The 15444-nt window shown below is 38.3% G+C and overlaps 1 protein-coding gene across 3 annotated transcripts in view; it reads left to right on the top strand.

Moving 5' to 3' along the window:
* The window catches only part of SLC38A6 (solute carrier family 38 member 6), a 37968-nt gene that overhangs the window by 18304 nt on the left and 4220 nt on the right, over positions 1-15444 (top strand). For all 3 annotated transcript variants that reach the window (XM_038138139.1, XM_038138140.1, XM_038138141.1), the window contains exons 7-15: positions 3966-4048; positions 4519-4577; positions 8796-8861; positions 9055-9108; positions 10636-10715; positions 11370-11470; positions 13399-13523; positions 14397-14541; positions 14662-14756. In XM_038138139.1, coding sequence (XP_037994067.1) covers positions 3966-4048; positions 4519-4577; positions 8796-8861; positions 9055-9108; positions 10636-10715; positions 11370-11470; positions 13399-13523; positions 14397-14541; positions 14662-14756 — 808 coding nt within the window. The remainder of the gene's footprint in view (positions 1-3965; positions 4049-4518; positions 4578-8795; positions 8862-9054; positions 9109-10635; positions 10716-11369; positions 11471-13398; positions 13524-14396; positions 14542-14661; positions 14757-15444) is intronic.

Raw genomic sequence — 15444 nt, 5'->3', positions numbered from 1 at the left:
ATGCTAGGTTTCCAGACTGGTTTATAATTCCTAAACTTGGCTCCTAGTAAAGAAGTTATTTTTTGCAGTTGAGCTGTAAAGCTCTTTGTACAGAGTGTGTCCCTCACATTTCCATTGGAACTGTCACAAGAAATCGAAGGCAAACACTGCAGCTTCAGTGCTGAAATATCTTGTTTGAGTTGTTCCATGCTTCTGTCATTCCTAACAGTGTATCTTGGAGTGCCTTACAGCTGTTTTTCCAAATTGCTATTTTCAGATGTTTTGAGCTCAAAACTTGCTCTGGATTGAAATGTGCTGAAATTGTCTCAAGGCTGTGTTGATGCTTGTATTATTCCTGAATGTTGTGGGTGAATTTTAAGTGGGGAATCAGTTTGTTAAAAGGTACTTTAGTTGATTTTCTATTTTATCACTTACAACTTCTGGATTTTATTATGAGTTTGAAAAATTCATTGTCGCTGTAATCTTATTTTCTCTCTTTCTGCCCTCTGGGCCCTCACAGTTTTAGCAAAGTTTTTTTGTCAGTTTTCTCTTTTTTTCTAAACTATTACATTTTATGTATATATGTTATTTTTAGTTTGCTAATGTATCTCTTCCAGATGTGGTAGTTATCAGCTTTTCATTTGGGTGCTGTAACCTTCTCCTTCAAACTCATATTTCAGACTTTTCATACACAGTGGTGTTGAGCTGCTGCTGTATCTGCTGCATGTCTAACCCAGTCTGTCTAACCCCAAATTTAGCATCTAACAGCTCTTATACTGGTTTTAATTTTATGTCAGCTCTGTTTATGCAAAGTGACTTTTCTTTCAGCAAAGATACACTTTGAAACAAACAGCTTAAGAAAACTGGTAGGTAGAACCCAGAGGTTCAACCCTGTGCTGCTCCAAGGGTTGTTCTGTTGAAAAAGGCACAGTGAAAACTTCTTCATTAAGGTGCCTGTGGGATAATGCTCCCAACAGCTTTGTCCAGGACCTACCTCAGATCTCCTGGATGTGAGCACCCAGGTTACAGAGCTGAACTGTTTATTACAAATCACCTGAGCTGTTGTAATCCTCAGTGATCTGTCAGCTCTGCCAGCACCCATGCTTCTTCCTTAGCTGAAACTACAGTTGGAGATGGGAATGAAGCTCAGCTTTGCATTTAGAAAGAGCTGAAATTGTCCATAGGAATCCTAACCACAGCTCCATGCTTAGGTGATGGGCAGCCTGGTCTCATCCAGTTTCTGCCTCTGTAAATTTGAGTTCTTGCATCAATCAATGTTTATTTGACACAATTTCCCTCCACTAGTATTTGTCCAAGCAAATTGTTCAAGTGCAGGGGTCAAGCACTATTCCAGGAGCATGCACATCTAAATTTAATTTCTTTTGCCATATGAATGGCCATAGTAGATCATAATCTTTTGTTTCTGTGTATTTTTCTGCATATGTTAAGTGTACATTTTTACTAGCAGACATTTTAAATAGTAGGAAATTGTTCAACAGAAATAGGCAATCAAATACCAAGCCTAAGAAGCAACTTTTTTATTCAAAAGGCATAAATATTAAATAGATTCAACTTCTTTACCTGGACTACTTGTTTCCAAATGGGATTGCACAACTGTTCTGTGTTTGTGAAGTCATTATAGCATTTGATACACTTTCATTTGGTGCAGAATTTATCTTAACTGTAGTTGGGATGTATCAAAAATGTCAGTTAAACTATCTGTGAAAGTATTTTATATGCATAAACCTTCCTGAGCTGTGCATTTGGGAAAGCTATTTAAAGAAGGTTCTGTGCATTAAATTATTTTTATAGGTAGAGGTTAGCAGGTGTGTGTGTGTTTGAAAGGCTCAGAGTCAGTCTAACACATCCTCGTGTCCTTAAAAAACAAAACCATACAATATGAACACTTATTAATATTGAGTGGAGATGTTTCTGTCTGCATAACAAGAATTCCACATAGTTTTGATGACATGAACATAGTTTTGAATGAGGATTGTGTTAAAAAGTTGTAATTTGTGAGCCCTCTGTTAACATTTAATGACCCTGTCATAGGATGTGATTGATGCAATTAAGTTGTCTTGCTTGTGTGTTGTATAATTGATATCGACTGAGAGTAAGATCCTAATTTAGAACATATGAATATCTTGTTCTGTTGAATTCAGGAATGAAATTAAAGCGATTTATAAATGTCTGCTTTTAGTTAAAATATGGGGGAGGGAGGAGAAACATCTGCATGCCAAAGCTTTTTCAGCAGAGTCAAGGATTTATATTCTGTAGTTCATATTTTGAATGCTTTTATCATATAGGATTAAATTTACAGATCAGATTGATTTTAAAGGCACTGTCAAAACATTTATTCTGCCTTTGGAAAATAAGTGTATTTTTACATCAGTACTTTGAGGAGAAAATGGACACATTTTCCAATAACCAGCCCACTATGGACTTTTTTGAGGTCTTTTTAAGTATAAGAATTGGTATTCCAGAATGAAGCAGTGTACAAAATTACTTTTTCTCCTTCGTTTCCTCACTGCTCTTTTCCTCTCTGTCCCCCCGCCCCCCAAATGTTTCTTCATTTACCATGAAGTAACCAAAATAATTTTCTGTCTTTTCTGCTGGATTTGTGAACTTTGGTGGCAGCTGTGGCTTTGGAATCAGGAGATACAAACTGAGGTCCCACATCTCCACATAGTGCATGATCCTTACGTTCTCTGCCATGGTGCTGTTCCTCCTAATCTGAACATCCACTAGAAAGAAATAAAATTGTTTAAAAATGTATAAATGGTAAATAATAACAACACAAAGAATAAATGCTCCAGCAAGAAGCTGATTTTGGCGAAGTTGCTTTTCACTGTAGCAGTAGCAGACAGAGCTAATAATACACTTCTTGAAGAATGATGTATTTTGACTCATTTTTAATACATGCATTGTCAGCTAATGGTTGCTTTGAGTTTGATACAATGAACATGCCCTCAAACTTGAAATTTCTCTGTTCATTTTTACATTACATCTTCTTTTCAAACAAGTGACTCAAGTGGCTGTGCATGATGTATAGCAGTAATTAATATACCTGTATGATAATTCTTCTTTAACACAGGTGTTATGGTACTTCCCTCATGATAATTTGAGGTGCTGCCTGTTTATTAGGTGCTAACCATATCCTGGACTAAATAAACTGGAAGGTCAAAAGTCAAGGTGTTTATAGGTGGTAAAGTTGGAGGCTGATGTGCAAGATGTTTATCAGTACAGGATATGGTTATAGCCAAGTCAGGGCAGCCACCCTCAATATGTTTCTGTTACTTAACAACTTATCCATCTGTGCTTTCCTCACTTCAGAGATGGGATTTTGATGCTTCAAATAGATTTTAAGTGTGTGTGGACTTAACGTGCCTCTACAATGCTTTTTTAATATGTGTGGTTTTATGTATAAACCTTCTACCAGATTTCATCTGCATCATTTTTATCCCTTCTGTCCTTTACGTTTTTCATGGATGTATGCAAGGAAGGGAAGCTCAGCAGTGAGTGGGAATTGATGTTGCTGTTTCCTCAGGTGTGTCAATGTGCAGCTCATTGTAACCCAGTTTTAGACACACACTGTGCTGTGTAAGTGCTTCTGCTGGAAATCTGTAGAATATGAAATACCCTTCCCTCTGACCATTGCTGTGAATCAGGCAGGGATTTGCATATTGTGCTGATGAGAATTATTAATTGGCACACATCAGACCCCTGATCCATGCAGACATTGCCCGTGGAACATTGCTTGCAGTGCTGGTTTCTTACAGAATGATGCTCTCCTCCCTCATTATCTGGGAGCTCTGTTTTATATCAGTGTAGAAACTAGGAGTACAAATTCATGTAAATAGCATGTGAGACAGGAAATTATTTTTTCCTTGTCCTAGGGGTTGCTTTGTCTAAGAGCACAGTTCTAAGTTAAACATATTTTTAGGACTCCTGAGCTTTGCATCAATCCTAAATCCATTTTCCAACAGGTCTTGGTACCTCGATGGGAGACTGCTGCTGCTGCTTACTTCAGTCTGCATTGTTTTTCCTCTTGCCCTTCTTCCTAAAATTGGTGAGTAATTAAAGGAGAGAAGAGAATATTATTCTACTTTAGTAGCAATTACAGTTGAAGACTTTAAAACCTTAATGGGTTATTTATTTATTTAAACTGGCAGGGGGCTGCTGGTGGTGGTGATTACTTAAGTTGTTGTAGTGTGTTCTGCCTTCCAGCCCTGCCTAGTTAACCTATTACTTGGGTTGCAGTAGTATTTTGTCTGCAATACTAAAATAAAATCTTTACAGCAGAACATTAAAGAGCTGCATTTACTTACAGCATGCCATTAGTGGTAAGCCAGTTCTAATTCTGCCCTACAAAACTACATAAATGATCTGTGACAGGCAGTTGGAATGTTGTTATTCTGAGTCCTAAGCCCCAGATACCAAGCACTGTAATAGAAAACATGCCTAAAATGTAAAGCTTTAGCTGTACATTAGGATCACTTTCCTTATAAATTCTCTTTTATTTTTACTGTTATTTTACAGGCTTTCTTGGCTACACAAGTAGTTTATCATTTTTCTTTACGGTGTACTTTACTCTTGTGGTAAGTTAAAAATCTCTGCACAGCTTCTTTTTTTTTTTTTTCCCTTATTGTTTGAATGTTTTCATAAGCCTGTTTTGAAATTAGTTGTCTTCCCCTCCCCCTTAATTTTTTAATTTAGAATTTTCTTCAGGTTCACTATGTGCTTGCTTGGACAGATTACATTTGTTTTGCTGAGGCTGGGAAATGTGTATGAACTTCCAAGCATGTGAAAAGAGTTAAAATAATTATATTTTGGGCTGGTAAATAGAACAATTTTTTTTTCTTGCTGATGGTGCAGCAAAGGGAGCTGGCACGTATATTTTTGTTTCCTTACTAGCAGAGGAATGGAATTCTGTTTTCTTAACTTCTAACTATTACTTACTGCAACAAGTACAGCAGAAAATTTAATATACTCCAAAAGAAATTAAATTTACATGTATAATGGAGTGACAGAGTTCAGAAAAAGGCAAAGAAAACTAGAACTTCATTAAGGCAGTTTACAAGATTCATTAATACGTCAATGACCTTATTCTCCTTTCCAGCTGAAAGGAAAAGTTCTTTTCTCTGAGCCATATGGGGGTTTTTGACCCTGATGTTCACCCTCTCAAGGCCCCTGTGAGGTAGATGTTTCCAAATATCAAAAGTGAGACCTGCTAAGCAGATCTAAGAGAGAAAATGTGCCTTTAAGTTGCACTTTTTTTTTTCTTTTTAAAGGGAAAAAGTGTGTTAATGCACATGTGTAATATGTGGTACAACTGAGCAACTCTCACTCTGTCATCTGTTTGAATCTTATTTGGGAGCCTGGCAAAAATGTTCCCCCTCTGCCCTGTCATTCTGGCTTGCATTGACTTGCATTTAATACCTGTTTTACAAAGGGATAAACAGAGTTGAAGGCAAGTTGAACAAACATGCCATCCAGGAGACCAAGGCAATCCATTAGGAACTGAACCATGTGATAAAACCAAACTTCAAAGCTGTCAAAACATCTCCCTAGGGTATCCCTGGAGAGCTGCAGTGTTTGTAGGACCTTGGGAAGTATTCTTCTTAAGCTGAATATTGAGAAGCAGCCACAGCCTCTCCAAAGTTAATGGAGATTCATTTGTAATATTTATAAATTGCCTTAACTTTTGACCTCTCTCCTAAAATTTGTCTTTAAAAAAAGGAAAAAAAAGGAAAAAAAAAAAGTAAGAAAAAGCACTAACTATAATGCTGACATAGGTATTTGGCTGAAGCAATTTTGCAAGGGTTTTAAAACCAGTTCAGCTCCTGGGTTTCAAAGGGAATGTGTGTGGATCTCTGAGAAAAGCTGTTGTAATGGGTGGATGCATTTGAAAACAACTTCAGTCCCTGAAAAAGCAAACGTGTAAGCAAGAATTGTGTGCAGCCATGCCAAGCTGGGATGAGTTAAACTAGATTTTAGTTTGTGATTCTCTTACCATAAAAGTGGGTACAAAGTGCTAATGAAGGAGTGCAAACTGCTGGATTTTTAATGAAATGGTTAAGTTTGTGTGCTTACTCTTTCTTGTTAAATGGCAAAGCAGCAGCCACAATAAATGTAGCTGAGGTCAAAACTTTTAAAGCCATTATGGATATTTCCAGAAAACCAATACTCTTGACAGAATATTCCCTCTGACTTGTTCAGGCCCTGAAAATCAAAGGCATTAAATGTGGTTTAGTCTTCATATCTAATTGCTTTGAAGTGGGTGATATGTGCTGTTGAAATGGTGTTTTAGTTTGCACACTGTTAATTTCTGTGTGGCAGATATGTTTTAATTTGTTCCAGAAGAGAACTGTGTTAGTCATATGGAAGTGATATAATTATATTTTGCATATACAGTAATTCTGTGCCTTTTCAAGTGCACACCATCTGTTCAGCTTTTTGCCAGCAAGCCACAATTTTACTGCAGCCTGCAGAAAAGAGACGTCTTGGTCAGTCTGGTCAGGGAGTGCACTGAGCAAAGGGCTGGAGCCTTCTTTGTTCTGGGTCTCAGATGTCCTCTCTGTGCCTCATATCTCTTCCTTTAAAGCCAAAAAATTGGTTCTAGGCTTTGCAAAAATATTGCAGACACTGAGATAAGCTGATCTAGGAGAAAAGCAAGTACGTGTAACTAATTCAAAGCCAGGTTCTGTGAGGTCCTGAGCACTTTTTTTGCTCAGTTGTCTAATACTTCCCTGACTTGAATCCTCAGGGAAAAAAAAATTGTGATTGTTAATTTTTTTTTTGTTATTGCCTCCCCAGTTGCTGTGTATATTGGTGAAGTGTAAGACAGACTTGTATTTTTTTGTGTGTGTGGAGACAGCATTATTGGTAGCTTGTTCAGCAAAGGTGTTAATGATTGCTGATGGTGTTTGTCTAAATCTCTCTTGTTTGTGTTCCCAGAACAAAACATGTTGCAGATTGGGAACCTGCCACATGCAATGAATGATGCTCAGCCCCTTTGCCCAGTGCTGTCAGTACTGCTGGAATGAAGGGATTCCTGTTTTCCCTCTGCAGGATACAAACAATCACTGAGAATATTAGAACACTTTGAGCCTCTATTCTTTAGCAATGTTTCTGGTGTGGGCTTAAAATACCCTTTTTCCACTAGAATCTCTCTTGATTTTTAACTTTTTTTCACTTAAAACCAAACATTTTTTATACTCAAAAGAATGTTTATATGAAGTAGGCTTAAAGTTCTAGAGGAGGGTTGTGGTGCCTGCATGACTGCTCAGCTAACCGGGCTGTGCTGCCAGCTTAAAAATCCTTTCCTGTTGGGGAAACTCATCAGACTACAATTGGAAACCCAAATACATTTAAATAATTAAGCAAGTGGGCAAATATAAATAGAGATTTTTTTTAAAATGCACCTACATTTTATTTGTACATCTTATTTTGTCTTCTTTTATTTCCACTTCAGTCTGTTCTTAATCTGTATTACACTTATTTTAGAAAAATGTTCTCCAGCCTTTTAGGTTTGGCTTGTCTGGTCCTCCCTCTGCAATGTTTATATATATCTTTGCTCTTTAGCTTGCAGGAAGTCTTCCCCTCACCACTGCCAGGCACGTTTTACTTTCCCCAAACCTTGCCCTTCAGCTCCATGCCCCTTCCCAGTGCCTGTTCCAGCTTTAGACTGGGGTGGGGGAGTTCCTACAAAGCTGACTGCTTTGGAGCCTTCAAAGCCTTCCCCTGTCTGGATGCCTTTAAATACAGCCCAGGCTCAAGTTGTATTTTAGTGTTTGGTGTTTGCAGGCTGCTGTTGAGCAGGCTCCCACCTTGTTCCACACCTTGACTGAGTTGTTCTTGTGCAGTTTAAAACGTGTTCCTGCCACAATGCACTCAGCCCTGCTGTGCACCCACAGTTTTCTTTCCCCACATTTTGGCCAGAGGTAATTTTTGTTTGCCTCTCCTGGCACTGGTGACAAGAGGGAGCATCTAATCCTCTGGGAAACACCACTTGGCAGCATGCAAAGCACAGTTCTCTGAGCCAGGAGAAGAGCTCCCTTGCATGTTATTCTTCTTGTGAATCTGAGTCTTTAATTAAGTTTTTAATTATTTGCTCTAGGCTTCAAAAGAATTATAACCTCTAAAGCCAGGCAACTACAATAGGAAATTAATTAGGGTGAGGAGAGCAATGCAACTATCATTTTAAACCGGGCTCCTGAAAAAGGAGGTAACATTTCTTATTTTAATTTCCCTTTGATTTTCAGCCCTGTTACTTGGCAGTCCCTAAACCAGCAGGGTGTAGCTGAAGGCCCAATGACATTCTGGGACAATAATTGCATTTATTGTTTTTCCTTTGCTTTCTAGTCCAGACCATATGTTTCTGCCTTTCAAGATTAGCCCTAGGCTCTGCTCTATCTCTGTTGAGGGCTCGTGTGCTGCGGGCTCGAGGCTGGGCTCGCTAACGCAGCAGCAATCCTGGCTGGGAGGCCCTTGCTGTGCAGCCCAGGGAGAGGGGCTGGGAGGGAGTGCTGCTTGGATTTCAGCTCATGTCAGAGCCCATTGCAGTGCCCCACCTCCAGATCCCTGGGCCATAAGGCTGCCAGCTGTGCAGGGTGAGCAGCTGGATGGAATGGCACTGACAGGCTTTGCTGTCGAGTCTGCTTCTGGTGGCCTGGCTGCCAGGCAGGCCTGGTGATTTACTGGGGGTGTAGCTCCCTGCTGGGTGTTCCACCAGGCTGATACTTCAGCTATGTGTATCTAAATTGAAAACTGATTTTTAGGATATCTTTCATACATGAAATGTGCTGTCTCTGCAGGTTATGATTAAAAAATGGTCGATCCCTTGTCCTCTACCTCTGAGTAGTGCCATGGAGACTTTACAGGTAAAGTGCATGCTGGTTTGAAGTTCTAATTTTACTAGTAAACTGTAATGCTTTTTTTACATTAACACTTTCAGAATGGCTTGCAATTTAAATTCCTTCTTTTATTAATCATCACAGAATCTGAAAAGTTTCATGTCTGTGGTTTGAGCTTATTCTTTCATTATGGCTTTTTTTTTGCATTTATGTTTTACAGGTTTCAAATTCTACTGGGGATTGTAAAGCAAAGCTCTTTCATCTTTCAAAAGAGGTAATCTCTATTAACAATACACAAACTTAAGGGGGGGTGGTGGTTTTTAAAAAATTGGAGTTTAAACCTTACCCAGGGTAAGCTGTCCTTGTGTAAAACTCGTTATGGGCTGCTGAAATATTTTCTGTACCTGCTGCCAAGTGCTATCCAGTCTCACTTTTTTTTTTCTTTTTTTTTTTTCCTGATTGTCCAAGTTAGCATTTATGAAAATATTTTGGAAATATGACCAAAGAAGAAAGTATAACAGATGAAGCAGTGGTCAGCCTCATCATGCAATCAGATCAAGCCCTCAGCTGGAAGTTGGCGCTACTTGGCTGTGTGCTCTTAGTTCCTGGCAGGGTAGAGCAGCTTTCCTGAAACCAACCTTAGTTTTTCCTTACCTGAAGCTGATTCTTCAGGCCTGATGCAATCTTGTACATCTCACTGGGTGCCAGCTCTGGTATTTGTTAATTACCATGGCATGTAAATCATGTAACCACCCATCAAGGCTTGGAGGAGAGGAGGTGTCATGTAAAGCCCTGGTCTCTGGGGGGTGAGGAGGAAGGGGAAAAGGTAAATCTGGGATAGCCCTGTAGTGAGGTCTAGGAGGGATGTGGCTGCATTTCTCTGAAAAAAACAAAAGTCCATCCTACCCTTCCTAGAAAAAGGGAAAGAAAAAAAAAAAAAAAGATTGGGCAATGCAAACATCAGACAAATGTTATCTGTAGATCAAAGAAGGAATGGTGCTTTGACCAGAAACATCTAATGTGAGATTCTGGCCTTTTGTGCTTGGAAGAATCTTGGGACTCATCTCTCCTCCTTTATTAAAATTAGCTTTATCAATAGAAAGTGGCATATCTGTACCAGTATGGGCCTGATTATTTCAGCACAAAAGTGTTATAGTTCAGCTTATTCTACTTGGCAATTGCAGTAAGCTGTACTAGATGATTCATGTCTTTTATTACAAATTTTTGGAATAATACATCACTAATTGTGTGGTTGCATCTTTAATTACAGAACTTTCTTAAAACTTTAGATGCCAAAGCATGTTATATTGCCTGTTAATATTTTCTGTTATATTTTATGTTTTATCCAAATTTCTCTGAAGGAGTAACAAAACAGTGAGGTCAGGGTGAAGGAATCAGTAATTTGACCGGTAGCCATGGATATAAGAATTTGGAAAAATTCTTAGAGAATTTCACAAGTGATACGCTGGCTCTGGGACACATCCTGCTCTTTCTACATAAGTACTTGGCTTCAGTATAATCACAAAAGAATCTTCCAGTTTTTGGCTTATAGGCAGCATGATTTCTCCTGATGATGGAACTGAGCTATGTCCACTTGAACTGACACGACTTGAAAAGGTTGAATTTTTCTGGACTGATTTAGAGACACCATTTCTGTCTTGTGGAGATTTATCTCAAAGCATTCATCTGGAAATATTTCCACTGACTTCCAACACTTGAACTGAATTCTGAGTTCATACAGATATTTTTCCAACCAGCAGGAATAGCAAACAACTTACAAGATGTTTTCTTTCTGTTTCAGAGTGCTTATGCAATACCAACTATGGCCTTCTCTTTTCTGTGCCATACCTCAGTCTTGCCAATCTATTGTGAGCTCCAAAGGTAATGTACACATGCAATATTAAAATAGAATTATAACCTTTTTTAATACTTTCCCTGAGTATTTTTTATTTTTAGGTCAGTGCCATCAAACACTGCAGAATAAGGAGCTTTCGTGGTTTTGGGAAATGTATAGTTTTAGTCTGTACTGGCTTTTTCTCTCTTAAAGGAATGAAAAGTAGCAAATGTTGTTCCATCATCTGTGTCAGGATATTGTCCTGCTCTGGACAATCAGGAAAAAGAAAAGGACATTTGCTAACGTACTTTAATAGTCAATTTTTAGGGCTGTAACTGAATCTGCATTTGGCCATATCTGATCGAGGGGGGGTTTCTGACACAGATCCTGTTCCTGGCTCTGAGTGGTCTCATCCTGGTAAATCCCAATTTTCATTTAAATGAGATGCTGGGAAGTCTAAATTCTGTACAAGATGGGGACAGTGTTAATTGTCTGCTTGAAAAGTGCCCTTTTAAATACTAGATTAAAAATACTTTTAAACCCCCTAAATATCAGTGACAGCACAGACCTCAGCAAATCCTCAGTGGCCTTAAATTAGGCCAATACTTATGAAAGGCAAGGTACTATATAGATTGTGCTGTGTTCAATCAGCCTCAATGTAGATAAAACAGCACTGATTTCCTTTTCTTTCTCCATTTTAGTCCATCCAAAAGGAGAATGCAGAATGTAACTGTCACAGGAATTGGTCTGAGTTTCCTAATTTACTTTATATCTGCTCTCTTCGGGTACCTGACATTTTATGGTAAGTGTATTCTTCAGGTGTTCCTTAGAACAAAAGTTAATGATAAAAGATAAATGACTTCTGCCTGGAATGCTTCAGGCATTAGTACACTTCAACCCTCAGATTTTAAAAATTGAAAAGGATAGGCTTTGAGCTGGGTTTTCCAGCACATGCTTCTGGTCCTGAGCCAGAAATGTCTTTGTTTGATACATTAACTGAACCAAGAAGAGCACATTTCCTAGAAATGTTGATATTTGATGAAGTAACTGTACCTTTTATTACCTATCAGAAGAGTGGGTGGTGTATCACACTTGCCTTACCAAATTCTACAGAGATTTTCATTTGCTGTAGAATTTAAGTAGCAGTGTGCTGCAGTACCAATTTAATTACTCTACATTTGGACTTCTAAGTACTTCTGGGTACAGATTTTTAGTAGAGTTTAAACATAGATGATTTCTTCTTTCTGGCATTCTTGTACTTCAGAAAGATTTCAGACCCCTTATCTACACAGTGGCCCTTTTTAAAGGTCCATCACAGCCCTGGCAGAAATAGGTGAGGGTCCATTTCATACAGCAGTGATAACACAACTAGTTTATTGAATTTCCTCTACCTGCTGATTCTGTTGTAGTTTCATACCAATGCTGTCACAGTCATCCGTGAGGATCCTTCTGATGTCTTCTGAAAACTCTCATTAAAAGAGATCTTCCCATGCTAATCTTCATTGATTGGAATGAATAAAAATTCTTACAGGAGACTGTAAGGCAGTAAATGAAAGTTCTGATGAGGATTTCCTCTCCTTTCAAGTGTTTTATAATTCTTGAGTGTGGGGATGAAATGGTGTCTGACAAAGCAGCAAGAATATTGGCTTTCAGCATCTAATAATTCCAGATTTTTAGGGACTTTAAGGGACAAGTATAAGCATGTCTGAAAATATTCCCTAGATATCCAGAAACCTTAGAAAAATTATGTGGGGAGTCTTGAAGGCCTTAATAGCCTATTGGCCACTGTTGCAGTTTGCTAACTGTCTCCATGAGGTTTGCTGGAGAATATAAATTTAAGTGCAACTCAGAGAGGTTTATTAGGCAGTGCAGGGCATCTGTCCAGATGAAATCTTAACAAGAAGGGGGGAAAAAAATAGGGAAAAAATACTCCTGGAAGCCATCTCAGTTCCTGTTACCTTTACTGCCATGATTTCTTTGGGACCAGACCCTGTCTTGACTGTAGCCTCTCAGTCTGTTTCACTGGGAATGCTTTGGGTTTTCTGCAGGCTTGATTTCTTTTAGCAATTCTAAGACTCAGGAGCCTGAAATGCTGCAGTCAAGAGTGGATGTCTGTAAGAGAGTTGTTTTGTTTGTTTGGTTTGATTTTTTTCCTCTTGCAAGCTTCTTCTTTTCACTTTTTGGTTGTCTTGTTTAATTAACTTATTTCTTTAAACAGAGAAGGTCTGTTCCCTGTTCCTAAAACACCAGTCTGAGAAAATGTAAAACATTTTATTTTAAATTGGAAACAAAAGAACAGTTCCCTCTTTGAAATGAGGCATATTTCATCTCTCTGTGGTTCAGATGGTTTCTTCTGTTTTCCGTGAATTTGAAACTTCACAGGGTGACCAGACTTTGAAAATTTCAGTCTATTCTGAAGTCCAAAAAAGCAGAGTTAAGATTAAAAAAAAAATCAGGGTAGCAGACCACTCTCAGTGCTCTGATTTTTGCTGTTTAAATTTCCTCCTTTTTTTATGCTGTCTCCTTCACATTTGTGTCATTTCTTTGGGCGTCTTTGGCTTCAGCAGAGGCTTTGCCTCCTGAGGTGTTTCATTTCCCTGAAGATTTTGCCTCCTAGTGTATCTGCATCCCTCAAGCAGATGGATCCATTTGAACATCACCTTAATATGCCTTGCTAATTACCTTAGCTCTCCAGTGATTAACAAAGCAATTAATTTGTCTTGTTTTCAGACAAAGTGGACTCTGAACTGCTGCAGGGTTACTCCAGGTACCTGCCCCACGACACCATCATCATGACTGTGAGAGCAGCCATCCTGTTTGCTGTGCTCCTGACAGTCCCTCTAATCCATTTCCCAGTGAGTATTCCTGAGAGCTCCGGAGCTGGCACTGAGCACTGGTCACTAATGTTTTGCAGACTGCAATTCTTGAGTCACATCTAGTCTTGTGTATCTTATTCACTTGTCAAGTGATTGATCAAAGACCACATATTTGCATATGTTCCATGAAAGCTCCAAAATAACAACTAACCACTAAGCTAATTTGTGCTCTTGAGACAGATTTCAGATTAAAACTAACCCACAGCATTGTTTTTAATTTAGAGAATTCAGAACTTCTAAAGTTTATTTAGTTTGATTTTTTTTTTCTCTTAAATTGAGTTTTGCTGACTTGGTTTTTCCTTTCTACATGCGCGCACCCACACACAAACACACACTTGAAACTCAATTTAATTGTAAATTAAAAACACATATAGACCTATTTCACAAAAAAAACTCCCAAAACCTAGTTTAGCTTATCAATACTGTGGTAGAATTGAAAATTCATTCTTTTAGGACCAAAAACTGTGCAGGCAAAACTCTGTGTATGGAAGCACTGTATAGATTATGTATCATTTGGCAACATGCTGACATTTGCTACCAGGCGTTTTCAAAGAGACAAAGCACTACCCCCCAGGCCTTCTTTTGTCCCTCCAAAAAAGGGAGGGGCCAGTAATTTCTTAAGACTAATGGCCATGTGATAAATCTTGCTTTAATACAGTAATAAATCACATTCTACACTACAGAGAGACAAAGCATTAAACTATTACTAATCTTCTGGCATTTTGATTTTTAAAATGTTCTTTCACATCTGGAATGATGTAATTCTTGAAGTTATGAAATTGAGGTAAGATCAAAAAATATGTGTGTGTATATATGTATTTACCCACACAATGTTTGTCTTTTGTTGTGTAGGCAAGGAAAGCTGTGTTGATGGTGTTTTTCTCTCACCTTCCTGCGTCATGGATTTGCCATATCCTTGTCACCTTAACACTCAATGCAGTTGTTGTTCTGTTTGCAATGTATGTGCCAGACATAAAAAATGTATTTGGAGTAGTTGGTAAGTTCTTGTGGTCGTTGGTCTTCTTGGGTTTTATTTTAACTTCAAAAAATTCAGTATATGATTCTGCAATGTACTTCAGTCTTCTCTAAACAAAATCCTACTTTCTGTTTTTTAAAGGTTCAACCACATCAACATGTTTGCTTTTTGTATATCCTGGACTATTTTATCTTAAACTTAACAGAGAGGACTTTATTTCACCACAGAAACTTGGGGTATGTTTTCTGTTTTCTCATCTGCGCTAATAATATTTAAACAGGCTCATTTAAAATGCATTTTAATACATAGTGGAGCACACAATCCGAGAAGCAAAGCTCTTGTTTTCATTGCAGCTCACAAAATCTCTGAGCATTTTCTTTTATCTTTCCTGGTAGCTCTGGTCTTTCTGAAACTCTTTCTTCACCAGAGTTTTTTGGCAAGCAGTGTGTCCATGTACTGGGCAATTGGTCTGATTATGTACTTTTCCCTACAGTTTTCAGATGTTGACTTTTAATCCAGCTTTTGCTTAGTTTTTACCTGTAACTCTGGTGTCTGGGCAGTTGGGACAAAGCTAAACTGCATTTAAGTGGGACAGTTTTTGTTCTTGTTTTCTATAAAAGGCTTCACAAGAACATAATTTTATTTTTGTTCTCTTCCTTTTTGTTTGGATTTTTTTTCTCCTCTTTGTGGTTTCTCTTTTGTTGTAGTAGGTTAAGTTCTGGGCTGGAATTTGTGCAGGAGCCTGCTTTTTGCACTGTAACTGTCTGTCTTCATTTAACCACTGCTCAGCAGAGTGGCCAAAATGCTGACAAACTGTTTATACATAGTTTTTCTGCCATTCTTATGATTCATGGAGCTGCTCTTGTATTGACAAAGCAGGGAATCTGAAAGAAAATCTAATAATGATGCCCTCTGACCATCTAA

The sequence above is a fragment of the Motacilla alba genome, chromosome 5, assembly GCF_015832195.1.
Source record: "Motacilla alba alba isolate MOTALB_02 chromosome 5, Motacilla_alba_V1.0_pri, whole genome shotgun sequence".
NCBI lineage: Eukaryota > Metazoa > Chordata > Aves > Passeriformes > Motacillidae > Motacilla > Motacilla alba.
This window is presented reverse-complemented; position numbering and strand designations above follow the sequence as displayed.